Genomic DNA, 26210 nt, shown 5'->3' on the forward strand with positions numbered 1-26210 from the left:
TGAGCAGAGGAGCACCCCAAAGAGGAAACCCATGACCTCCACAGGAGGCTTTGCAGAGATCCAGGAAAGCCAAGGGTCTTCCTCTGCAAGCTTTGGTTTTGACCGACCTCTAGACTCCTGCATCCAGCCACCACTCATCGATCCACTCTCCACCATGCAGACTGCCTCAAATAGTCATTTGCCTACACTCCTAAAAATCAGTTTGTCACCTTGTGTTTTAGAATTAAAATGTGGCCATTCCCTGGATCCTGAATTTGACCTTAATATAAACTACAATTTGGGACCCCATGCTCCTCCAGCAGGACACTCAAGAGAACGCGGCATTCTGATTTTGAGGATGCTGATCACTTGGTTCACAATTTACATTTGTTGGAAAAAATCTGCAAGTCTGTGCATTCCCATTACCACTTAATATGAGTGTTAAGTTCAGGTTTACTCCATTCTGTGTACCCTATTCACCCAAAGGGGAAAACCTCTCCCATAATGGCGACAATTTATTTTGAAGGTTACAGGGTCTGTGATTTACCACCTCAACTGCATTTTTTCTGAAGCTTCTCTCTCCAACAAATCCATTCCAGTCAAAACAGCCATCAGCAGTTATGCAGTAAATGAGGGCAGAGGCAAGACCTGAACCCAGGACTTCTGTCTCCAGAGCCCATGTGCTGATTCCCTAGAACATTTCAATTCTTTCTTCCTTTTGGAGACGTACTGAGGACTAAATCCTGGGGTGCTTTACCATTAAGCCACATCCCCAATCCTTTTTACTTTTATATTTTTGAGACAGGGGCTCACCAAGTTGCTGAGGCTAGCATCGAACTTGCGATCCTCCTGCCTCAGCCTCCTGAGTGGCTGGGATTACAGGCGTGTGCCACATCAGACTAGAGCACTTCTAATAGTGAGAAGATGTGCTTCCTGCCATGGAGAGGCCCATCTGTGTCCCATCTCACTCCTGACTAGTCAATGACATAACCTTCTGCTGGACAGCTATGTATAACCAAGGACGCGGATTGGCGCTGCCGTCCTGGCTCCTGCTGCCTCATGCCAGCCCTGCGATCCTTCATTTTTCACAGAACCAGCAGCCAAGCCCAGGCCAGGCCCGGCCCCAGGCACTGCCCAGTGTGTCCCTTCCCAAGCAGGTCCCAACAGAACGAACGGGCAGACGTTCACTACTGGAAAACACGAAAACAGCAGACAGATGTAGCTCCACTCGCAAGACCCTGGGGTCATTCCAGCCCCACCCCCCACCCTCAGTTTAAAAATAAATAAAAGCAGAAGAGAGCAAATGCCAAGGAGCTTGCATTGTTCAGCCTGGAAATGGATCTGAGCCCCAGCCCTTCAAAAGGAAACCCACATTGACACAGACAAATTAGAATAGAACCAGCAAATAGCAGGGCTCTGGGCTGCAGGTGTAGCTCAGGTCCAGACCTGCCCAGCATGCAGGAGGGCGGGATCCATCTCCAGCACCTTCCCCTGCTGGCCCACAAGGTGGTGCAGGTTGCGTCTGAGTGTTTCTAACCGTTGGAAGTGAGTGGGGGAGGGAGGGACTGGCCTCTAGTGATCAGCCACGAGCTTGCGTTCTGTAAGAGCACCCTTAGCCTCGGGTGGCAAGGCAGCAGGGTCCCTGGGCCCAGAGTCAGAAGTGCACCTGGACTGGGGGCAGAGTCCTGGACTCTGCACTCGGGTCACCCAGATGGCTTGGAACCCTGGGCTTCTTCAGAGAAATTGGCGACAGATGTGTCCTGGGGTGTCCCCAGCCTTGGAGAGGATGGAGAATCAGGCTCCTGATGACCCGGTGACCCAGTGAGCTCCTAGCACGTGCCAAGTACTTTCCATACAGTTTTCAAGTCTCCACGCCAGACTGGACCAACGGGCCATTCTTTGCTTAGAGACACTGGTGTTCACCAGAGAAGCCATGTGCCCAGTGAGACCCGGACTAAGAGCTCTGAGTGGGACGGGCAGGAAGATTTTCAGCGGTCCCCTGGTATCCACAGGATATTAATTTTTTTTTTTCTTTTTCGGTACTGGAGATTGAACCCAGGGAGTCTCTACCACTGAGCCGCATCCCCAGCCCTTTTGCTTTTATTGGGAGACTGGGTCCGACTAATTGCTGAGGCTGTCCTTGAACTTGAGATACTCCTGTGTCGGCCTCCCGGGTCACTGGGATTACAGGCGTGTGCCACCATATGCAGCCCTCCTTTTATCTTTTAATTTTGAGCCTGATATAAGAGGTTGAGCCTGGTATAAGGGACTGAGCCAGGCACTTTACCGCTGAGCTACAGCCCTGCTCCGAGGAACAGAATACGCAGGAGGATGTCAACCTGGGCCCTGGGGAGGAGCCTAGCACACCTGGCAGGCTGGGCTTCCTGCCCCTTGGGAGCCACTGTCCTGTAGGAAGCTCAGCCCTCCTGAGACCACCAGGCTGAGAAGGAGGCCCTGGTGGGCATCAGGCCACACACAGAAGAGGACCAGAGGGCGCTGAGGTATACATACCAGCCACTCAGGAGGCTGAGGCAGGAGGAACACAGGTTGGAGGTCAGCCTTAGCAACTTAGCAAAACCCTGTCTCAATAAATAAATAAATAAACAAGGACTGGGGATGCAGCTCAGTCATAAAGCACCCCCGGGTTCACCTCATACCAAAAGACTCCTCCTGAGGGGAGGTCCTACTCGTGGGAGCAGAGATGTTGTTCCTGATGTGCCTCTCAAATTCCCGAGCCAGGAACACCGAGCAACGGTTCCAGATCTACACGGCCCAGCTCAGGTGGTCGTACCGCCCTGGACAGCTGGAACATCCCAAGTCCTAATCCAAGCCAAAGTCCCATCTTGGCCTCAAAGAACTGGTGGGGCTGGGGCAGTGTCTGGGAGGTACAGATGCAGAGTGCTCACCCAGCCCTGCGAGGCCCTGGGCTTTGGTCCCAGTTCTACAAAAAAACCATAAAACAAAACCAGGCGCCAGGTGGATCTTAACAACTGGATCCCACACTTCCTGCTGAGAAGCCTCCAATCCCTCTAGGTGTTTCCGTTCCTCTTGGAACAAATCCAAGCCCTTTCCCATGGCCTCTGAGGCCTTGCAGAGAGACCTGTCACCTCTCAATGCACCGCCCAGGGACAAAAGTAGCTCCAGAATATGCCAGGCCTTTCTTGCCCGGGGCTCCTCTCCTTCCTGCAGCCTTGCCTGGAGAGGGCGGGTCACTTACCAGGTTGAGATGACTTCCTAGGTCCACTAGGGCCTCCTGCCTGACCCTGGGCTTTTCTTTTTTCTGTCCTAGTTCCTGAGCCGGTTTTGACCACCTCTGGCCCCAGCTCTGGGAACACGGCAGGTGCCGAAATCCAGGTGCCTGGGCCTCAGCAGATGCTCGCTGAGCGAATGCAGCTGGGCTGATAGGGACTCTGACAGGCAGGGGCTGGTGTGGGTGGAGGGGCCACAAGGTAAAGGGTATTTCCAGGGCATCCGCTCAGCAAACTGGCTTAAGAAGATTGTTAACAAATATGAGCTGGGGCCTGAAGCCAGAGAGCAGCTTTGACCACCAGCCCTCGGAAGGCCGATTTTCCATGTCTGAAGCCGCAGAGGGTGAAAGGAGACTTGGGAGCAAAAAATGCGGGTCAAAGCATGGATCCCTATCATCATGGCTGCCACCACCTAGAGTCTTTCAGTGTCAGGGTTCTTCCTACAGGGGCATTTCCCAGGCAACGCTGAGCCCCAGACAGCACCAGGGCCCTTCATCCTAAAAAAGCATCCTCTAAGGAACAATGACATTTTAAAGAATGTTAGATAACAGTCAGGCATGGTGGTACATGCCTGTAATCCTAGAAACTGGGGAGGGTGAAGCAGGAGGATTGCAAGTTGGAGGCCGGCCTCAACACTTGAATTTAGCAAGACCACAGCAACATGTTAAGACCTTGTTTAAAAATAAAAAATAAAAAGGACTGGGGATAAAGCTCAGTGGTAAAGGGCCTCTGAGTTAAATCCTCCATACAAATAAAAGTAGGTCAGATAACAGTTTTAAGTGGTGGCTCTTTTGGGCTAATTTATGCTCTAGGCCCTAACACACTAGACTGAAAATCAAAATGTGGTAACCCATACTATACTCAAACAAAAATTAAGCTGATATAGGATCTTTGTAGGAATCAGGATAGAAAGAAGACAAAACTTGAATTCCCAAAGAGTCCGTTTCAATGGCATGACAAGTTTTTTTTGTTTTTTTTTAAAGATGGACACAACACAATGCCTTTATTTATTTATTTATTTATTTTATGTGGTGCTGAGAATCGAACCTGGGTCCTGCCAGTGCAAAGCGGGAGCTCTACCGCTGAGACACAATCCTAGCCCCACATGACAAGTTTTAATCCTTATCTTTTTTGTGCAATCAAAAATTTAATAAGAGGGATGTGGATGTTGCTTTGTGGAACAGTGCTTTCCTGGCATGCATGAAACCGTGGGTTCAATCCCTGCTTAAAAAAGAAAAATTACTAGCAAAAATACTATTTTTTTTTAAAAAATGTGTACTGTAGATGGATCCCAGCGGTGCTTTACCACTGAGCCACATCCCCAGCTCTTTTTATTTATTTATTATTTATTTATTTATTAAAATAAATGACAGAGGCTTTGTGCCACCTGAGTCTTTTTTTGTTTTTAATATTTATTTTTTAGTTTTCAGCGGACACAACATCTTTGTTTGTATTGAGGATCGAACCTGGGCCGCACCCATGCCAGGCGAGTGCGCTACCGCTTGAGCCACATCCCCAGCCCTCTTTTTATTTTTTATTTTGAGACAGGGTCTCACTAACTAGCCCAAGCTGGCTTTGAACCTGCTATCCTCCTGCCTCAGCCTCCCAAACTGCTGGGATTATAGGCTTGTGCCACTGTGCCAGACCAGCAAACTACTCTTTTTACTATTTTACTATTTTTTACTATTTACTTATTTTAACTAGATTAACTTCTTGCTTCATGAAGCCCCATAGGATGGAAGAAAACCAAGTCCAGTATTTAAAATATGTTTCACTTGATTCTAGATGTAAAGATAATTTAAAATTAAAAAGAATTTCTGAAAAATCAATCTGTTTAGAATCACAAAAAATTGAACACATGTATATGGAACACATTTAAATGAGCATGTAAATAATTAAATTATTATTAAGTTTAATTTTTTTTTCTTTTGGGTACTAGGGATTGAACTCAGGGGCACCCGACCACTGAGCCACATCCCCAGTCCTGTTTTGTATTTTATTAGAGACAGGGTCTCACTGAGTTGTTCAGTGCTAAATTGCTGAGGCTGGCTTTGAACTTGCGTTCTTCCAGAATGCTAGGCAAGCGTTCTAGAACCGAGCCACACCCCGGGTCCACCTCCCTGTCTGTACCTGTGTTTTGGGGACTGTGATTGGCCCTCTCCCAGCCCATTTCTTGAGGAGAATTCCCATTTTAAGCTGGCCTCCTTTGTGAATGGTGGTCAGAGAATAGGGGAAAATTTTTTATTTCTCATTTATTTCTGGATTTCTCTTTTTCTTTCTTTTTTTGGTGATTCTGGGGGTTGAATCCAGCACCTTCAGCATGCTAGGCAGGCGCTCTACCGCTGAGCTGCACCCCGTGCCCCGTGGTACCTTGGTTTATAAAAGAACGAAATTTCGGTATTGCCAAATGTGTTTGTCTTCTTTATGTTTTTCTTTTTGTGGTTTTTAAAAGGTGGCTTTGCTGGTATGAGGTTGTGGCTCAGTGGCACAGCGCTTGCCTAGCTCATGTGAGGCTCTGGGTTCCATCCTCAGCACCACATGAAAGAAATAAAGGGGAACTGGGGTCGTGGCTCAGGGGTGGAGCACTCGCCTAGCATGTGCAAGGCCCGGGTTCAATTCTCAGCACCATATAAAAATTAAAAAATTAAAAATAAAGGTATTTTAATTAAAAAAAGAAAAAGAAATACAGGTATTGTGTGTCCAATTACAGTAAAAATAAATGCTAAAAAAAGGTGGCTTTGCTAATCCAAAGTTATAAACAGATTGTTATATTTTATCTAATACATTTATAATTTTAGTCTGTTTAGGTTTCTAATGCATAGAGAACTTACTGATGTACACAGTAGGAAGGAATTCCATCTAAATTCAGTTTTTCTCAAATGGATCCCCCAACACCATTTATTAAATGGTTCATTTCTCCACTCACGAAGTGCTTCCTCTATCTTAAACTAATTCCTATATATGTGCAGGGTTGTCTCTGGCTTCTGGTCTATTCCAGTTTGGTACCTGTTCCTAACCTACAGCAGCTCTCATTTACCATTGCTTTATAAATATTTACATATGGAATATAGCTCCTTCGTTGTTTCAATTTTTTTTTTCAGAATTGTCCTGATTGTGCTTTTTCCCTTTCGTGTGAATCAGCTCGTCAAATTCTATGCAAAATGATCTTGGGGTTTTGGCTGAGAGTACGCTGAAATCACACATTAATTTGGGGAGAGCTGGCATTGAATATTACATTGGACTTTTCTGCCCACCGGCAGGTGCTCAGGGGCATTCTCTGACGGTCTTTGGTAAAGTTTCTCAGTTTTCTCTTCTGAGGTTTTCCAAGTTCTGGTTGGGCTCTTCAGTGGACCAATCTCTTTACAAGTTTAAAGTCTGTCCTAACCCCCTGCTCCCTCACCCTTTCAGAGGCCTCTGCAGGCCCTTCTGCTTAGGCGATTGTTACAGATTGCTGACTTTTTCCAGCTGTTCCCAAGTTACATCCTGTGTGTTTCCACATGTGTCGGGTGAAGTCTGAAGAGCCAGGCTGGGGTTTCAGGTCCTGCTTGGGGGGAGAACAAGGTTGGGCGAGGATCTAGGAAGATGGGCAAGGCAAGGGGCGCTGGGACCCCAGCCTGGGGAGGAAGGAGCCTGCCCTTAGTCCCTGGGAGGTGGCCTGTCTGGAGGGAGGGCATCTGCAGGCCCAGGGCTGGGGGAAGGGTGGCTAAAAGCTAGGTCTCCCTTCTTGGGAAAAGGGTAGGCAGCAGCCAGCTCCTCCATCCTGTGCCTTCATGCGTGTGTGTGTGTGTGTGTGTGTGTGTGTGTGTGTACACGCGCATGCGTGTTCTGCACACGTGGCATCCCTGGATCCCTGGGGCATTCTGTTTCTAGCGGCTTCTCACGTTTTCCAAGCGAGCGGCCTGGGTTCAGAACCCAGCTCAGCCACTTCCTGCCCTGCAACCCAGTGTCCCCGAATGACACCTCCTCTGAGCATCAGGGCTGAGAAATTCTCTGTCCCACAGACTGTGAGCTCCAGGGGAGGCGGGTGAGGACTCTTGCACATGGCTGCACTCCAATAGGCACGTGACTCGGGTCTAAACGAATTCACGCATCCATCCTGCTGGGGAGGGGTGTGCCCTCTGTGCAGAGAACATTCCAGCCTGAAGGACAAAAGGGACCCAGAGCCTCAGTGGGAAAGGGCTTGGCCTGTTTGGGCTCCAGAAAGAAGCTGGAGGCCTGGGGTGTGGCTCAGTGGGGCACTTGCAGCCTGAGGCCTGGTTAATCCCTGCACTGCCCCAGACAAAACAAAGAGGACACAACAGGGTCAAACACAAGAGGTGGGAGCCAGTGACAGGGAGGGACCTGCTCTTTTAACAGGCTGCTCTCCTGAGGACAAGAGGTGGAGGGGAGGGGGCTCTCCACATGGGGACAATCTGAGCTCAAAGCATCTCACTCTCTCTGGCATCCTCACTGTCGCCCATACCAGATGGTTACCAAGACAGAAGAAGAGAGTACACTCTAGGTCTTACAGCCAGAGAAACAGAGAAATGACCTACTCCTTTTAAAGACAGGTAGAGTCAGGCCGGGCTTGGTGACCCACTCCCGTAACCCCAGAGACTTGGGAGGCCAACACCTCAATCTGTCGGGTAGGCCACCGTGTTTGTGGTACCTAGTTACAACAGTCCTAGTAAACTAACACCCTCTGGAAGGAGAGGAAAGCCTGTGTGAGCCCCCCATGCAGACCTGAAGCTTCCTAGAGGAGGTGATGGTGAGTGGGGCGCTGAAGGATGGTAGGAGTTCACCGGGTGGGGAAGTCAGAACATTCCAGGCAGCAGGAAGGACGCATGTAAAAGCCAGCGGAGGCTGTTTTTTGGACCTCTTTGAATTTCCTGCCTGCCCTGCCCAAGCATCTGAGATCCAGAAACTCTTTTGCTCTGAGATAATGGCAAGATGACGTTGACCAGGGAGCCCCTTGGGCCCAGGCCATGAGATGCATCATTCTCACGGGTAGGGGGCGCACACGAGCCTGCCCATGAAGCCCGGCTGGCTGGGGGGGTGCTGGCTAGGTGGGCGCAGGCAGGAGGAAGCTCCAGCTGTTCCTCAGGGTCCAAAGCCTCTTCCTAGTGAGGCTAGGGTGGGCCGCTCTGGGCTGGCTGGGGCTTTCTTGTGGTTCCAAAGGATGCACAGCACCCTGGAAGGACACTCGGACACAAGTGGCTCTCGATACAAGTACTTTATTTTAATTACAATAGTGCCACACAAAACTACAGTAGCACGAAACATAGTACAAAAAATAGATTCCCACCTCCAAACCCCACACCCATGTGCCCACAGAGAAGCAAGCCCGAGGCTCCCCTGGTCTTGGGAGTGCAGCTGCCCATCTCCCCTTGGCCTTGACACTGTGGAGGGGCAATGGGAGTGAGGATGCTGCCTTTGCATGGGCTTGGGCTTCTCCCCCTGCCCCGGAGTGCCATCTCCATTCCCTCTGGCTAGACTCCAGCCCGAGACACTTGCGTCTGGCTGGTAGTGCCCACAGTTTCCTGGACCACCCTTCCCTGGGGAAGGCAGGAGGGTGGGGCAGCGGAGGCACAGGGAGGCGCAGGGATGGAAAAGGCCCACCTCCCAGGTGGCTGGCTCTAGCTCCTTCCCTGGTTCCTTCTTATCTTTCTCCCAAAGAGCTCCCAGCCCTTGAACTTGTTTGTGAGGAACAGGGGCCTCACCTGGAGCCCACTCACAAGCCTCCTGCTGACCCGAGCTGTCTGTGCCTCTTGGACAAGGCTTCCTCGGTAAGGGGCGCGCCATGGGGCAGGGCCTGGTCTCTCACAGGAGCTGCTGTGTGGCTGCAGCCGGGCCCACCTACCTGGTGGAGCCTGAGCATCCGCTGTTGGGAGGAGCTGTGGCCTCTAGGAAGGGGTGACCTTCTGGGTCTCTTGACTCCACGGGCCAGACTGAGGAACCCTTCCCTTCGCCTCCTGTCTAAGGAGGGGAGCCTGTCCAGCTGCAGGGGCCGTCCTGATCTACACCAGGGGCCTTGATGGCTGGAGCCCAGGGCGAGGGCAGCGGCATGTACCTTCTACTACCCAGAGCCACAGCCCTGCAGCCCAGAGCTCCTGGGGGCTGAGGGGTGGCCCTGTGAGCATCGGGAGTGGGAGTATGGCCTTGGGTTCCAATCAGGACACTTGGGGGCTCCACTGAGGAGGCCAGGGGCCGCTGGGGCAGGGGTCATCTCCTCAGCACGGCCCAGGCCGCAGCCTCAGATAAGGCACTAGAGAACTGGTCTGGAAGCTGACCAGGCTGGGGGCTGAGGACGGGGCTCAGGGGAGGATCTGCACCCTTCTGCAGACAAGAACGGCAGTCTCTTTCCTCCTTCCCTTGGGGGAGAGGGATCCTGCAAGGCAGAGCCCAGAATGGCTGGGGTGGGGGGTTGCTACAGAGAAGCAACAGGTCCCGCGGGGTGACCCGAAGAGGAAGGGCCAAAAGAGAAGGTCTGTGGGCAGCTGCGTGCATCTGGTGCTGGAGGGCCCTGTGCTCCAGATCCAGGGCGCTTGGGTACCCTCAGACCTGGCTTCATCTGCCATCGCCATCAGTCCCCTGCTGTGACTGTGGGGATGAGATCTTCCTGGCTGGGGTTTCCATGGTTGAACTCTGGGGGCAGGGGCGGCAAGCTGAGAGCAGCTGGCCATGAACTGGGCCTCTGCCTGGCTCCCACATTTCCTGTCTGTGGGTGGCCGTGCAGTAGTCACCACAGTCAGAGGATTTGCTTAGTGGCCTGGGGGGCAGGTGTGTGTGTGTCCCTGCCTCAGCCCAGCCTTGCAGTGAGGGGGTAAATCAGTGGGGCTTCCTTGTCCACAGGTTATTTAGGAAAAAAAAAAAGAAAAGAAAACATAATAAATATAACAATCCTTCCCGCAAAAAAAAAAAAAGTGTTTTAAATGCATTTTTCCCTGAAGATTTCCAGTGTATTCCACAATGTTTAAAAAATAGTTTCCCCAAAAAAATATATCTTAAAGCATTTGACACAGTGGTAATTGTGGTCTATGTGGTGCTGGATGTGGGCGAGGGGGCTGTGTCCCCCGGCCCTTGTCGCTGTGGGGCCTAGGCCTGGTGAGCCACCAGCCCGATACCCAAATGCCCGCTGGAGCTGGTGCACGCCGGGACGCCGTCTGCACAGGGGAGCAACTCGGGTATGCGGAGGACCCCACCCGGCCCAGTGCCGGCTGCAAACCCTCCAGTTCGGGGGAAGGGGCCCTGGGCGGCCAAGGGGCTGGAAGGAGGGGCGGACTCGGCAGCCTCCCCTCGGGGCTGGTCCTCAGCCCCTTCCTCTCCTCCGTCTTGGCTCTCTGTGCTCTGCCCTTTACCAGACTTCACATTTGTGACGAGGGTTCATGGGCGACCCAAGGGGGCAGTGGAAGTGTTCTGAGAACTCTTTGGAATTGGAGAGGGAGCCGATGACCCTGAAGCGGGAGGGGCTGTGGGGGTCGGTGATGAGGCCTTCGTGGGAGCTCTCGGGTGTGCGGACAGAGCACCAGACCTTTGAGGGAACAAGGGGGAGAAGCTGGGGTCACTGCGGGGCCCTGAGACTGGCCCCACCACTGCAGGGTGGAAGGAGCCCTCGCCTGGTGCTCACACCCCAAGGAGTCAGGAAGGCCCGTGGGTGGGCCGGAGCGGAGGCTGGTGTGCGCCCGTGCCCCTCTCTGATGCAGGTGTCACCGAGCTGTGTCTCTTCAGCCAGAGCCGGGTCTCTGTCTGATGCCAACGTCCCAGGCTGGGATTCTGGCCAAACTCCACTTTACAAATCTTGGATCTAGTCCAGATCTCATCTTTCCTGGGCAGGACACTCTGGGAATCAACTGAAGGCCAACTCCAGTGCCGACCTGGTGGGTCTTGATTTCTTTCTCCCCCGGTTCTGGGGACCGAACCCAGGGCTGCTCTCTCACTGAGCTACATCCCAACCCTTTTCATTTTCTATTCTGAGACAGGGTCTTGCTAAGTTGCTGAGGCTGACCTCGAACTTGTGATCCTCCTGCCTTAGCTTCCCAAGGAGCTGGGATTATAGGCATGCATTACCGTGTCTGGCTATGTTAAGAAGTTTCTAGAACCCCAGAACCAGGAGGGGCCTACTCCACCACATACAGGATACTAGTATTCTTTCTTGGCCCTTCCTTGAATCTCTCTAATGACAGGAAGCTCACCTCCTCACAGGGTAATGACCTGAAGATGGTCTGATGAGTTAGGGAGCTGGTGACCGGAGGGGACCTTACCTGTCCCCCTAATGAACTCACCTGTGCAAACCCCAGGAAGAAGAGCTGGTCATTGGTGAGACCCAGCGTGGGCAGGGTCTGCTCCTCCCCATTCTTCTTTACCCAGTTCTGGTAAGCCTGGGAGGAGAGAAGGCCAGAGGGTGAGGGCAGCCAAGACACAGGGGCGAGGGGCTAGTGTGCAGGCCGGGGCTGGTTTCTGGGGTCTGGGCCTGGGCTCAGCCTGGAGGATCCCTCCTCTTTCTCTGAGGCCCTTGATCCCACTCCTTCCACTACCCCCTGCCCCTGGCCCTTTTTCCTTGGTGAGTCGCCAGGCTGCCTCTCGGGCCGGGACCTGTGTCTGAGTCACTTGCTGTCACCTTGGGCCACCTGAGGGTGCAGATCAGGGGCTCAGAGCCAAGCCAATGAGCTCAGACGGTAGCGACTTACTCCAGACTAGGATCAGAACCCAGAACTGGCTCTATGCTCAGTGTCCTCCTGGGCCCTGCTGCCCTACCTGGCAGTGGGTTCCCCCCGAAAAGGTAAGAAGGGGCCAGCTCTGCAGGTGGACCCCACCCTGGCTCTCTCCTGGGTCTTTCAAGCAGGTGGTCTCCGAGCAGAAGGTCTTGGGCACCCGGCTCAGGCGCTGCGTCCACAGTCAGTGCTCACGTCCTCCCCACCCCCACCCGACAGATGAGGAAACTGAGGCACAGCACTCCTGCAGCTTGCCAGGCGTCTCTACGCTGACCTACTGATGAGGCATCTGGACAGACGTGGACCTGGACAGGTGCACAGGGGGAGCAGACCCACCCGATAGGCCGCCTTGAGGCCCCCGTTGTCCGCGATGTTCTCCCCGAGGGTGTGGCGGCCGTTCACGGGCTCCCCGTTCACGCTGTAGCTGCTGTACTGCTCCACCATGCACTCCGTCTGCTGCTTGAAGGCCTCCACCGAGGAGTTCTTCCACCAGGGCCGGAGGTTCCCGTCCTTGTCATACTCCCGCCCTGTGGTCGGAGCGCAGGAGTGGCACCATGGGACCTGTCCCTGCTTTCGCTCTTCTTCCCTCCCAGTGACAAGTGGGTTCCTCTGTCTGACCCCCACCCTCCAGCCTGCACAGGGACAGGATGCCCATCAGAGGGCCAGAGGACGGGCCAGACCGAGTGGGAGAGGGTGGGGGAAAGTGGCCTGGCAGGCGGCCGAGCTGCTGTGCAAAGGCTCGAGGCGCGGGGTGGATCTCCACTGGCCAAGGGCCTTGGATCCCAAGGAAGGGAGGCCAGCAAGGGGCCAGTGGAGTTGGCAGAATCAGGAGCACATGACAGGCCTGGTCTCCAGGGTCTCTGCCACTTCCTTCTTGTCCCTGAGCAGGGGGCAGTGAGGAAGACCCTCGACATTAGCTGCTGAGGAGGGTGTGACTTCCACGTCTCTGACTCCTGACTCCCACTGAGCACCGAGCACCCAACACCCTGCAGAAGGCGCTCTCTATAGCCTTCACAGGATCCTCCCCATCCCCACCTGGACCTGTTGCACCCATTTTGCAGATAAGGATGCGGAGGCTTGGAGAATGACGTAACTTGCCGAGGTGAGAGCATTTGGCAAGCGGCCGAGCCAGGGTTTAGACTCTGGTCCTTCTCTCCAAAGCTAAGTCCCAGGGAGCAGAGGCAGCGGGGCTAAGAAGCTGATGGGCTCTGTCTGGAGGGACCCCAAGGAACCTGTACCTTGATCATCAAAAGCGTGAGTCAGCTCATGGCCCACGACGACACCAATGCCACCAAAGTTTAAGGCCCTGGAGGGAGACGCAAAGTGAGAGCAAGGCCTCTGGCTCCTGCCCTGCCATGTGGCCCTCACTTGTTGGGCCTGAGATGTAGCAGAGTCTCTCGGGGCTCTGTGGGACACAGCCCTGGAGACAGTGGGAGGCTGGGCAGTCTAAGGGAGCCAGCTGTGCCCTGTGGGTGACATGCACGTGCTGGACACTCTAGAGGATCACTGTCCCCTCCCACAGAATAGCAGTTAAGCTTTAAAGCAAACGGAGCCTGGGAATGGGCCAGCACCTCTTCCCAAGCTCCACACGGTCATCCCAGGAGTCCAGCTTCTAGGACAGCGCCCTCACCCGCCAACTCCCTGGCTGTGACTGCTCTAAGCCACCGTCACAGCAGTATTTCCCACATGGGGCTCTTGACTGCACAACTGTGCCACGTTCCCCGGTTGCAGGAGCTTTCGGCCCCAGAGACCCCTGGAGGGAAGGCAGGGGACGGGGGCTGCTGCGCTCTGCACCCACGACGCTGCAATCCTAGGCCACCTGGCCACCGGGGCGCAGATGGCTCAGTGAGATGGCTGTCAGGGTCAGCTGCAGACACAGGGCTGGCTGAGGGGCGGGGGACCCATCGGGGCACCAGCACCAGAGATGGCCTACTTGGGCGAGGAGCGGGTGTAGAAGGGCGCCTGCAGGATCCCAGCGGGAAACACGATCTCGTTCTTGGTGGGCGAGTAGTACGCGTTCACCATGGGCGGGGTCATGCTCCACCTGCAAGCAACAGGTTCGAGAGAGCCCAGGCGGTGGGCGGAGTGGAACTCCAGTGGGTTCTCCTTGACCCCGGGCCCAAGTCAGCACCAGGACATCGGGCAGCACTGTTTCTGAGGGGGAAACTAGAAAACACCTGAATGTCTATAAATCAGAGATGTCACCTCAGAGGGTGCCACACGGAGGCGCTCACAGACAGCAAGAGTCCATCAGATATTGAACTGAGGTTATTTTTGAGGCTTGAAATGTGTCTAGAAACTGTTCTAAGGTGTGGTCTGTGGACAGTCCCCAAGATCCTCTGGTTTATGATGTCAAAACTATCTTCATTATAACATTGAGACACTCTGCCTCTGCCACGTGTTGAGATGTGCATCATGGGACAAAAGCAACCGTGGATGACACTGCTGCCGCCTGGGCAGGGAGCCAGGCAAGTCCTAGCGGCCACCTCTCCTTCCCCAGAAGGTGCTCCAACCAAAACAAACCAGCCAGTCATTTTCGTTGACAACACCCAGGAAAAAGTAGCCTAATTATTAATTCCATTAAATCTCGGCCCCCGAGGACCAGTCTTTAATATCCCGTGTGACCAATGGGGAATACCCACATGGTGCTTCAGGCCTCTCTCATCCTCTTCGGAGGACCGACCAGCCATGGAATTTTGGACTTGGGCAACTAGGTGGACATGTTCTTGAAAATGAAAAGGGAAGCTTAGCACCTCAGGGGAAATAATTCACATTTTGTCATTTATTACCAATGATAAAAATCTGAGGTTTCAAAAAAACTAAAGTTTCAAAGAAAAATTAAAATTTTGGAAAACTTGTATTGACCATCATGAATTTGATAGCCTCCCAGTACTTTAAGACTTTTCTCAGGAGGTCAACTATGATGGTAACTAATGTGGATTTTTTTTTTTTTTTTGGCTGCAGTACATGAGAGTGGAAAATCTGTAAATCTTAGTGGAACCACGATTTTTTTTCTTTTCTGTTTTTTTTTTCTTTTTTCGTACTGGGGACTGAACCCAGGGGTGCGTAACCACTAAGCCACATCCCTAGCCCCCTTTTTTTATATAGTATTTAGAGACAGGGTCTTGCTGAGTTGATTAGGGCCTTGCTAAGTTGCTGAGGCTGGCTTTGAACTCATGATCCCCCTGACTCAGCCTCCTCAGCTGCTGTGATTGCAGGCGTGTGCTACCATGCCTGGCAAAACGCTATTGTCCAAAGGACCAATGCATGAGGCCATGATTATGTAAAAAATCCAAAAAGTGCAAGACAGATTAATGATTTTAGTGTACAGGGTATGAAAAGTTCATGAATAAGTTTTCAGATTTTTCATATTGTATTTTTGGGGCGGGGGCAAGGAGGCTAATGGGGATTGAACCCAGGGGCACATGACCACTGAGCCCCAGCCCAGCTCTATATTGTATTGTATTTAGAGACAGGGTCTCACTGAGTTGCTTAGTACCTCATTTTTGCTGAGGCTGGCTTTGAACTTCTGCCCATGCCTCCTGAGCCACTGGGATTACAGGTGTGCACCACCACGACTGGTTCAGAATTTCCACACTGCATTAATCTTTCCTTCCTTGGGGACTGAACCCAGGGGTGCTCTATCACTGGGCTTCATCCCTTGCCCTTATTTTTTACTTTGCTAAATTGCCTAGGCTGGCCTTGAACTTTGGCTCCTTCTGCCTCAGCCACCTGCGTAGCTTGGGTTGCAGCCCTGGGTCTGGCTAGAAGACAAGTTTAAGTGAAAACTTTTAATCTAAAATTTAAAAAGCCAGGTAAATTGGCAGTAGTGTCTGTGCCATATTCTGAAGGTGAAGGCCCACCTACCTTCTTGTTTGTTAGGGGGACCCTGGTTGACAATGGAAAACTTGGAGGAAAAGGATGTTTGAACCTCCATTGCCCACAAGAGGGCGCCAGAGGCAAAGAGGACTCGTTCTGACTTTTGGTAAGATTTATCCTGTTTCAGGAGTGGAGGGACTAGTACCGGGCTGACTACAGCTAACTTTCCTGGGGAGACCATTTTAAAAAGAAGGGTCTTTCTCCAGATTATTCTGACTTAAGATCTGGGGTAGAAGTTAGGCTATGGCCAGGTGCAGTGGTGCCCAACTGTAATCCCAGCAATTTGGGAGGTAGAGGCAGGAGGATCACATGTTCAAGGCCAGCTTCAGCATCCTAGTGAGGCTCTCAGCAACTTAGTCAAACCCTGTCTCAAGATAAAAAATAAAAAAGGGCTGGGAATTTAGCCCAGTGATAAAGCACTCCTGGGTTCAATCCCCAGGAACTCCCTACCCCTCCGCTGCAAAAGCCCCCACAACCAAACACCACCACCACCACCACCACAACAACAACAAAAAAAAAACGTCAGGAGGCAACCCCCACACCCACACCCACATTTCTGGCAGTGCTGGGGAGGGAACCCAGGGTCTCAAGTACTAGGCTGTACTCTACCACTGAGCTACACCCTCATCCTAGGAGACTATTTTTGAAACTGCTCTCCAGGGACCACGGATGCACAGTGGGATTTGCAGTGTGTTCATGTGCTTGGTTATCAGCGCCCATCTAGAACCTTCCCCAGCCCTCAGTGGGACAGTGGGGGAAACCACCGCTCCTGTTTGTGAGGAGTTATGGGACACTCACCCATGCGGAGGGCCTCCTCTCAGGGCCTGGCTCTCCCCAGTTCCCACACTGGCTTGCTTCAGTGACCCCAGAACCAGTTCCCTTCCCTTCTACTTCGAAGATAATGAAATGAAGGCTCTGAATGCGGAGGCCATGAAGCTGGATGTGGTGCCAGGCCCCCTCGGCCTTAGAGGCCAGGTTCACTCTGCCAACAGGCTGGGCACTGCGGCACACAGACTGGGGCCAGGATGGGCTCTACTCTGGCTTTTTTTGCAGAGGGTTCTGGGGATTGAACTCAGGGGCACTCGACCACTGGGCCACACCCCCAGTCCTCTTTTGTATTTTATTTAGAGACGGGGTCTCACTGAGTTGCTTAGCGCCTCGCCGTTGCTGAGGCTAGCTTTGAACTTGCGATCCCCTTGCCTCAGCCTCTTGAGCTGCTGGGATTACAGACATGTGCCACCGCACCCAGCGGCTTTTGGTTTCTTAATTTGAAAAGAGGGCCTCTGTGGCAGTCACACCTGGCACCTGACAGTGGGTGGGGAAGGCAAGCTCAGCGGGGTGCATCCCCCCATGGTGGGGAACCAAGGCCTTCCTGGCCGGGCCTGGGGGACTCACTGGTCTCTGTTGGGGGCTTTCCTGAGCTGGTCAGCGGTGACCCTCCATGAGAAGTTGAAAAATCGCATGGCGTTCTCGAAGTAGAGGTCTGGAACTGCCGTGTACTGAAGAAAGAAGCAGAGACACAGGATGGGAGCACGCCCGGAGGGAACTCAGAAACTCAGACCCCTCGAGGTGAAGGGATGGGTCGGCAGGCCCAGGGCCAGAGTGTGGGCTTGGAGCTGCAGGCTCGGCCCCTCCGGAGGCCTCTAACCTGCTGGGCCCAGCCACAACTGTCTCCTTCAGGCGCCTGACAGTGTCACAGTGCTGCAGGATGCCCCCGCAGTGGTTCCCTTGGGCAGGAAGTATCTCCATCACTGTCCTGCAGAACTGTGACGATGGGTGTGTTCTCCGTGTGTTCTATACCCACCCTGGCCAATATGGTAGACTCTGGTGACAGGTGGCTACGGAGCATCTCAAATGTGCTAGTGTATTTAAATTTTAATTAACTTAAGTTTTGATTAATTAAATAGCCCCCCATGGCTGGTAGCTAACAAATTGGACAGCACAGATTTAATGAACCACGCTGGAATCTAGCTCTGAAATGTCAGGGGACAGGTGACACCCCCACCCCTGGGCCCAGCCTCTCAGCTCCTGACAGGTGCAAAGCCCTCCCCCAGGTCCACTCCAGATCTTTACGGCGTACCCAAGGGCTGCGATAAAACACTGGGCCCTCAGGGGCAGGCCCCTGTCCTGTGAGCTATCTCCAGGAGACTCTGGGTCTCGCACCATGATGGCCCTGGGGTGTCTGAAATCATTCTCAAGAAACATGGCTGTGGAATGAGTCTCCTATTCTCAGAAGTAATTTTAATAGTCTTAGGTTTTAAATAGAACCATGATGAGAGGTTATTATAAATTCAAAAATGCCTGAATTTCAGAAATTTCACTCATGAGAAGGTAGGAAACTATCATTTGGGGCAAAATCACAACCCACTTAAAGGGGTGATGTGCCGAAGGTTCTGGCAGCAGGGAGGCAGCAATCCCCCTCCGCCTCAGTGGAGCGTCACCGTGCATTTGGGATGGCTGCCTCCTCGTTCCCATCGCCATCTCAAGGTCAAAACTTGAGGTCCAAGTTTTCTCTGAGGAGGTCGGGGTACGACCCTGAAGATAGGTTGGCCAGGAGCGGGGGTGTGAGGGGCTTCACTTTCTACCCACCCCGTGGTGTTTTAGGGCCGCGATGCTGGCCAGCTGACCCCAGCCCTGTGGGCTCTGGGCTCACGGTCAGGTGGTGCTGCACCTTTTAGAATCTGCTTCCCCAAGTCTTTTTTTTTTTTTTTTAATTTTTTAGTTGTAGATGGACACAATATCTTTATTTATTTATTTATTTAATGTGGTTCTGAGGATCGAACCCAGGGCCTCACGTGTGTGAGGCAAGCACTCTGCCACTGAGCCAACCCCAGCCCCCCTGCCCCCCGTTTCATGTAGTGCTTGGGTTGAACCCAGTTGGAGTCAGGATGCGAGGCCAGCGCTCTCCCGCTGAGCTAATCCCCTGGTGGCTGTCATGATGCCAGGTCAGCCTCCCTGCCTCCAGAAGCCCCGGGCCTCCCGCCCACCTTGGCCCCTCCCCAAGTGGGCACTTGGGATGGCAGGGCGTAAGCCACTCACGTCGTTGAACACTTTGTCCAGTTCCTTGGGGTCCATAATGAAGTTGGGGTAGCCTATCATGTTGTAGATGGCGTCCGCCTGGATGGGAGGGACACAGAACTGAGCACCCGCGATGCTGGCCAGCTGGCCCCAGCTCTGTGGGCTCTGGGCTCAGGGTCAGGTCAAGGGGCGGGGGACCAGGCTCCTCCCCACTTAGGGCTTTCACATCTCTTTTTGGAAACATTCCCCCCTTGCCGAACTTCTTTTTTTTATTTAATATTTACTTTTTAGTTACAGGGATATTGACACGATATCTTTTTTTTTCTTTTTTTACTTTTATGTGGTGCTGAGGATCGAACCCAGTGGCTCACACAGGTGAGGCGGGCGCTCTACCGCTCAGCCACCCCCCCAGCCCCCAGTTAATCTTTTGGGTTTCTGATTAAATGTTGCTTCCCCAAGGGAAGCTGCTATGGTCCAAATGTGTCCCCAAAGTTCAAGGGTTGGAACCTTTGGCAGGTGATGAGGTTCTGAGGCTCCGTCCCCCACCGCTGGGGGACTGGGAGCTGTGGAGGGAGCGGGCACCCCAGTGGCTTGGTCCACCTCTCTTGCGCGTGCTCTCCTGCCTGTCCACCTTCAGCCAAGAGATGTGTGACACTGGGCTTCAGGCTGTCCCCCCAGCCTGCTAGACTGGTCACGAGGCAGGACAGCATCCATGCGTGCCCAGGGGACAGGCTGGCCTCTCCTAGCCCTGCTCTCTCTGCTGCTCTGGCCCGGTGCAGGAAGCCTGGGTGCCCGAGCTCCCGGGCGGCCTCACCTTCTCCTTGGCTGACTTGCGGGTGTCCTCGTCCATCCACTTCAGCGTGCTCAGGCTCTCCTCAAAGGCCTTCTTGATCTCCAGGATTATCTCGCTGGCCTGAGGAGACAGGGGTGCACCCTCAGCTCTGGGCACTGGCCCCCTGGAGGCAGCCAGTGCCCCAGGCAGGATGACACTGGACCCGAGGCCAAACTGAGGTGGGCTCAAGGCCTCGGGTTCTGCAGAGCGGGCTGAGAGGGGGGCCACGGCTGTGCTTCCAGACCACGCTCCTAACGTGGACATCCCGCGGGACGAGACGGGCCTTCCGCGCACTGGTCTCTGTGGTCGAATGAGCTTGGATGTGCCTTGGGGAAGCAGAAAGGTCCGCAGCAGGAATTTTCGGAGCCTTTAGCATGGCGGAGTGCTCTTTTGGAGCTTTCCAGAAGACACGGCCTCCCCCAGGCTGATGGGGTCCTTTTTGATGGAATAGAGCTTTAACACCCAGAGAACCTGATCTGAGGAGCACTCAGAAAGGCCACACCCGGGGCGCAAATGGCAGCTGTTGGGGGTGACGATGCACGGGCAGCCCCGGGGGCCAAAGATAGAAGATGGAAGGATTCTGGGGAAGGGGAAGGCAAGAGCCGTGGGGCTGGGCCCAGACAGACCTGGACTCAGATTCTGCCTCAGCAGATGTGATAAACAATCGCTGCCACTGACTGTAGCGTATTTTGGGCCAGGGGTTCTTTACGTGTCGCATCTTATTTTGTTATGGCCAGGCTGTGTGGGCAATGACCACACAGACTCCATTTTGCCCTGAGACTCTGCATCATGTAAGAAACGCTTCTCCTATGGAAAAGCTCCGCCTCTGCACCCATCAGCGAGCGGTTGCCTAGCACAGCACGTTAGGCGACACAGATGGCAATTCTTATACAACGTAAAAGTGTCCCCTCTTCAGTTCCCATTTTTCTTGGACAATCTACCCTGTCAGAGGTGGACTGTCTAGATGTTAGTAGCCATTCTTTAACTTGTCCTCGACTAGGGACGTTTTGGCCCACCCTCTTTACTGCTTATGATTTTAGATCTTATGATGTTTATTTATGGTTTTGAATCATAGCAACAGCCACTTATGCGTTAATATGGTTTTGGACTACGAAAGGTGTGCTCAAACCCTGGGAGGGGTGGAAGGGTGTGGACTAGCAGCCTGGCCCTTGGCCTGTCTCTTGCTTTAAGATCCACTTGGTGATTTATTGCAATCTCACCTTAACAATGTAACACCCCTCTGCAGACGGGACAGCCCCACTTTCATGTCCCAGGTGAGGGGAGAACACGGCTCAAGTCGCCCAGCCAAGTGACGGAGCCAGAATCTGAGCTGGGGGCTGGCTGTCTCCCCAGCACTCAGCCATGATGGTCCTCTACCTGCCCGAATAATTCTGTCACCCTCAGAGTAAGAAAAATGTCACTTCCAGGTCAACATTACCTGGTGGGGTCCTTCACAGCCCCAGGAGGTGGAGATGGCTGTGGTAGCCTCATGGGGTCACTGGGAAGATCAAATTAAATAACACAAACAACTGGCCTGGCCCTCAACCAAGGAAGTCATTTAGTAAGTCACGCCCTGCAGCCTGAGAAGACGGCCTCTGAGTTAGGCCCCAGGATCCTGTGGCCTGGAGCAGGAAAGGCCCAGGGCAGAGCAGAGCGTGGGCTGTCAGGCTGGGGGCGGGGGCAGCAGATGCGACGCCCACTCTGTCCACAGGGGAGGTACTTACTATGTTCTTGCTGTCCTCGGCGAAGGTCGCTTTGACAAACATGGGGCCCAGGGCAAAGCCCAGGTTGTTTTCCGTGTCACTCACGCAAAACTTCCAGCGAGGAAGGCAGGTCTGGAAAACACGAGTGCAGAGGGTCACTGGGCCCAGTCCTCCTTCTCCCAAGGCCTGGCTGGGAGGTGGCGCCATCGGGGGCCTGTGCTTCCCCCCAGAACTCCAGGGAGACAGACCTCTTCTGGTCGAAGAAATTACTTTAGGCCACAGACACCCCTCTTGGCCACCACCTACTGTCTCCTGAGTACCAGCCTCTGTGCTTGGCCCTTCACGAAGGTCTGCCACTGAGCACCCCTAGCGGGCAGGGATGGGCCACTGGACAGACAGGAAGCAGAAATTCAGTAAGGGAAGTCATTGGTCCAGTAGGTGACAGTGGGTAGGGTGCCAGAGGGATGGGAACTCTGACATGCCTGGTCCTCCATCCGGGGCTCCCGCCAACTCCACCTGGTCCTGCCTCCTGGAGGACACAAGGAATCTTGGAGGCGCAGAACCTCGGGAAGCTGCCCGCCCACCTGAGCAACGGGAACCTTCCCAGAAGGCCAGGGGCCCAGCCCCTTTACAGCCTCCTAGAGAGAGAAGGCCACAGTGACATCACAAAACTTCAATGTCGGCTTTTTTTTAATGTGCTAAGGATGCCAGGCAGTGCCTCACCACTGAGCCGCACGCCCACCCCAACCCCAGCTCTTTGCTTGTATTTTGAGAAAGGGTTTTCACAACGCTCATTGCCCGGACTGGCCTTGAATTTGCGATCCTCCTGCCTCAGCCTCCCCAGCAGCTTGGATCACAGGTGTGTCCCTGCGCCGGGCTTAGGTTCTTCCTCAGTCTCACCCACAAGCAGTGCTGGCCCACAGGACGCCTCAGTAGGAACCAGAAATGGTCCTTGGGCTGCAGCTCCCCAGAGCATGGGCTGATAAAGAGCACCGGGAGGGTTTCAGACTCGCTGTCCCCCTGCCCGGCCATCCCTCCGTGGACAGTGTGAATGACCAGGTGTGATGACCCTGCTTATGGAAACTGGTCCGGCTGCAGGGTCCTCTTAACCCCGAGGAACAGGCGTGACAACCGGCTCGGGGCAGCCTGCTTCACACCAGCCCTACTGCGAACAACCCAAGTGCCCATCGGCAGACAGATGGATAAACAAAATGTGGTGTTTTTCTACAGCGACATACCACTTGGCAGCACGGAGGAACCAGCTACTCAGAGATGCCACAACATGACGAATTCCACAGACTCACTGAGCCAGGCGGCCAGGCAGGCAGCGTGGGCCTCGGCTGCCCATCTGCAGCACCTCGGGGAGACGCAGGAAGGGGCCCGAGGGCATGCCGGGTAACTGGGTCACGGAAACCTTCTCTGTCCTGACCGGGCTGGTGGTCACACGCTCGACTTCACTGTCACAAGCCAACCAACTGTATCCCTCACCCACACTCTATGCACATGTGTGTGTGCATATTGTTTTAAGTGCTGGGGGCTGAACCCAGGGCTTCACATGTGCTAGGCGGGCTTGCTTTCTTTCTTTCTTAATGGGGTGCTACGGATGGAACCCAGGGCCACCCTCACACCACACTAAACTAGTCTATGTCTCAAATTTTTATTTTGAGACAGGGTCTCCCTGGAATGACCAGAGTGTGCCTCCATGGCCAGGTATACTGAATACTCTGTTGTAGGTAAATTATGACTTAAAACATTCTTTTTCTAGTCAAGAAGGAAGGGAAGGCCATTCTAGTCTAAGTGTAGCCCTGGATTCTGCTTAGCTGTCCCAACCTGTGTCCGTTTCAATGGCTGCTTTCTGCTCCCCTCTCCCTCCCGCCCGCCGCCCTGCCAGCCACTGGGCAGCCCACAGCTGGACACAGACGTGGCCTGGATATGCTGAGGCCGAGCACATAGTGGGTCACAGCTAGGGAGCCTCCAACTTTGAGGCTGGGCAGAGGCTCTGACGGCTGGATCACGGGCAGATTCTTCTCGTCTTCTGCCCGGCGTCTCTGGAGAAGCCCATTCACTTTACACACACCCATTTGTCCCCTGAGTGACTCCCCTGCTCGGGGACTGTGCCAGGTCTCGGGAATTTGGAGCTGAATCAACGGCGGGCCTACCCTTGAGGACTCTGTGGAAATGCCCAGAACATCCAGCAGGAGACAGAGGCGCAGTAATGATGTCAACAGCCGTGACAGCACCGAGCGCCTGAGAGCCCAGGTGTGCAGGCCGCACGCCTAGAATGCTCCAGGGAGACTAAGGGAGAGAAGCGAGGCACAGAGAGGTTAAGTCACTGGCCCAAAGGGAGTAAGTGCTGCGGTGGGCTTGAGCCCAGAGAGTCTGGCTCCAGTGACTTTGCCTACGACAAAGGTTTTGGAATGAGGAGTAAACTCTTTGAAACAAGAAAGGGTCAGGCAGCGTTCATCTGACGTGGGGGCCACCTCCAGGCAGAAAAGGAGGGGCCAACAGGCCCCTGAGGAGGCTGTGCGACGTGCAGCCTCTTCACTGAACCCGAGGAGCGCCAGCAGGGAGCGGAGAGGGGTCCCTCCTCCCCACCAAGATCTGCGGATTGTAGGCAGGTAGCACGAGGACAGCGGCCAGCAACCAGCAAAAGCTTCTGCCTTTGCAACCGACTTTACGGCCTGAGGAAACGGAGCCCGGGGATCCGTCACCCCTTTTCACAGACGGGAAGACCGAGTCCCTGCCCCATTTAAGTGACCCGCCCAAGGCTGTGTGGTAAGAAGCAGAACCTCCCATTCAATCCTCGGCCCAGCCTCCCCTGCTCTGCAGCCGGGGCACTCCCAGCCATTCTCTGAGCCTTAGGTACGTGAGGGCAGGTCAGCCCTGGCACCTCCCAGGCAGGCAGGGCTCCTGGGCACAGACCCACCCCACCCATCTCGGTACTCCCACACTGGGCTCGGGGCCTGGCCCACGGTGACAGTGCAGGAGTAACTGTTTGTTGGATGCGTAAATGAGAGGGGGCGGCCTCATTCTTGGCATCAGCTTCCCGGGCGAGAGGGAGGGTGGGAGGGAGGGAGGGAGGGAGGGAGGCCTGGAAGCCTCTTACAAAAGGAGCCGCCAAGGTTTGGGGGCACCTAAGATGGGTGGAGCCTACTGGGTCTGGGGCCTGGGACTCCTGCCCCTGAGAGAACCTGGGTCTGGACTGGGATCCCCTGACCACAAACAGGGAGGATAAGAATCAGGGAACCCTTGTGAGCAGTGTTTGACGTGTTGGATGCTTCTGGGGAAGAAGTCCCCTCCTATAGAGTCACAGTTACATAGGAGAGCACTGACATCTCCACGGGGAAGCAGCTGGAGGCACAGAACAGAAACCACCTTCTCTGCAAACCAGCGGAGTTGCTGAGACTCCTCTTTGTGCTTGGGCTTGGCATGACCACCTCCTTCCAGAAGCCTCCGCCCACCCTGGGGGCCTAAGTCCCCATCAGTGTTCCCATGACCCCAGATGGACCCTCAGTGGCCTCTTCATTCTCCTCCTAGACTCAACCCTCGGAAGTGCCACAGCCCTGAGGGTACAGTGGTCTGACCAGTCCCGGGGCAGAGCACACAGTAGGTGCTCAGCACGAATCCGGGAATCACGGTCGCAGCTCACCTTCTTGGTCCCGTACATGATTTCCATGAATTTCTCGTCGGCGTCCTGAAAGCGCTGGTCGAGGAAGGAGCTCGTTTTCCGCACCAGGTTCCAGATCATGTAGTTGTTCAGCAGGCTGCGGAAGAGGACGCTGGCTCAGGAATGCCCGGGGCTCCCGAACAGCCTCACCCCGGCCTCCTTCCTAGCCCACCTGGGGCTCGGCTGGCGGCTGCCTTCCATGCACATGGAATGTAACTCTCCGAGGAACACCTGGCGCTCCGCCTAGAACCCCCCAGTGTCCGGTGCAATCACTTGCATACCAGCAGTGCTCAATACATGCTGCTGCTTAGCTGCTTTGTGTCTGAAGCTGTGAAGCCGCTGCCTAGAGACTCGCCTGGTGGTGTATGCTACAGTGGGGAGGAGGCTGCCATTCTCTGCTGAAGGCCAGACAGGAAGTAGAGGCCTTAGAGCAGCAGGGGCAGGAAAGGAAGCTCTGGCCAGCCGGGTTTCATGAAGACAATTCCCATGATCCACCCACAGGGCACAGGGAACCTATCTGTGGCTGACCAACTGACCATGCTGAGTCAAGTTTGCAAAGATGTTACCTTAGTACAAAGATGTTCACTATATTCAACATCTAGCCTCAACCGGAATCACCCTGAAAGTCTGACTACGGGGGAGGGTGTGGCAAATATTGCATGTACAGCTGATGGAATACTATGCAACTATAAAAATGATCCTCACAGAGGGTTTGGGATGGCACTGGGAAATATTCATAATGAAAGGCAAGGCAAGGCTTGGAGCGGTGGTGCATGTCTGTAATCCCAGTGGCTCGGGAGGCTAAGGCAGGAGGACAGTGAGTTCAAAGCCAGCCTCAGCAACAGCAAGGCCCTAAGCAACTCAGTGAGATCCTGTCTCTAAATAAAATACAAAAAGTTTGGGGATATGGCTCAGTGGTTAAGTGCCCCTGGGTTCAATCCTCAGTACTCCTACTACTAAAATAAAAATGAAAAGTCAAGGGAAAAGTAGATTATCCATCTAGTCACATTAAGGAGAAAGAAGAACTATGGATTGGAAACCTCTCTTCCCTCACACCTTCTCTCCCTGATATGCACACACACAAACACCCCCCAAAATGACCAAGAGTAGTATTTTGAATAATTTTACATTTTTCCTATTTTCTGTATTTTTCAACATTTCTATAAGCCTTTGAAATTAAAAAAAAAACAAAAA

General features: G+C 53.7%; 1 protein-coding gene across 2 annotated transcripts in view; it reads right to left on the reverse strand.

Annotated features, from left to right (window-relative positions):
- Positions 1-8424: 8424 nt before the first annotated feature.
- The window catches only part of Ece1 (endothelin converting enzyme 1), a 94208-nt gene continuing 76422 nt past the window's right edge, over positions 8425-26210 (reverse strand). For both annotated transcript variants that reach the window (XM_078025523.1, XM_078025522.1), the window contains exons 10-19: positions 24999-25113; positions 21371-21481; positions 19629-19727; positions 18836-18913; positions 17192-17295; positions 13851-13961; positions 13156-13223; positions 12254-12444; positions 11489-11584; positions 8425-10737 (exon numbers count right to left, since the gene is read on the reverse strand). In XM_078025523.1, coding sequence (XP_077881649.1) covers positions 10561-10737; positions 11489-11584; positions 12254-12444; positions 13156-13223; positions 13851-13961; positions 17192-17295; positions 18836-18913; positions 19629-19727; positions 21371-21481; positions 24999-25113 — 1150 coding nt within the window. In that variant the 3' untranslated portion in view covers positions 8425-10560. The remainder of the gene's footprint in view (positions 10738-11488; positions 11585-12253; positions 12445-13155; positions 13224-13850; positions 13962-17191; positions 17296-18835; positions 18914-19628; positions 19728-21370; positions 21482-24998; positions 25114-26210) is intronic.

Source organism: Ictidomys tridecemlineatus, chromosome 11 (genome assembly GCF_052094955.1).
Source record: "Ictidomys tridecemlineatus isolate mIctTri1 chromosome 11, mIctTri1.hap1, whole genome shotgun sequence".
Classification (NCBI taxonomy): Eukaryota; Metazoa; Chordata; class Mammalia; order Rodentia; family Sciuridae; genus Ictidomys; species Ictidomys tridecemlineatus.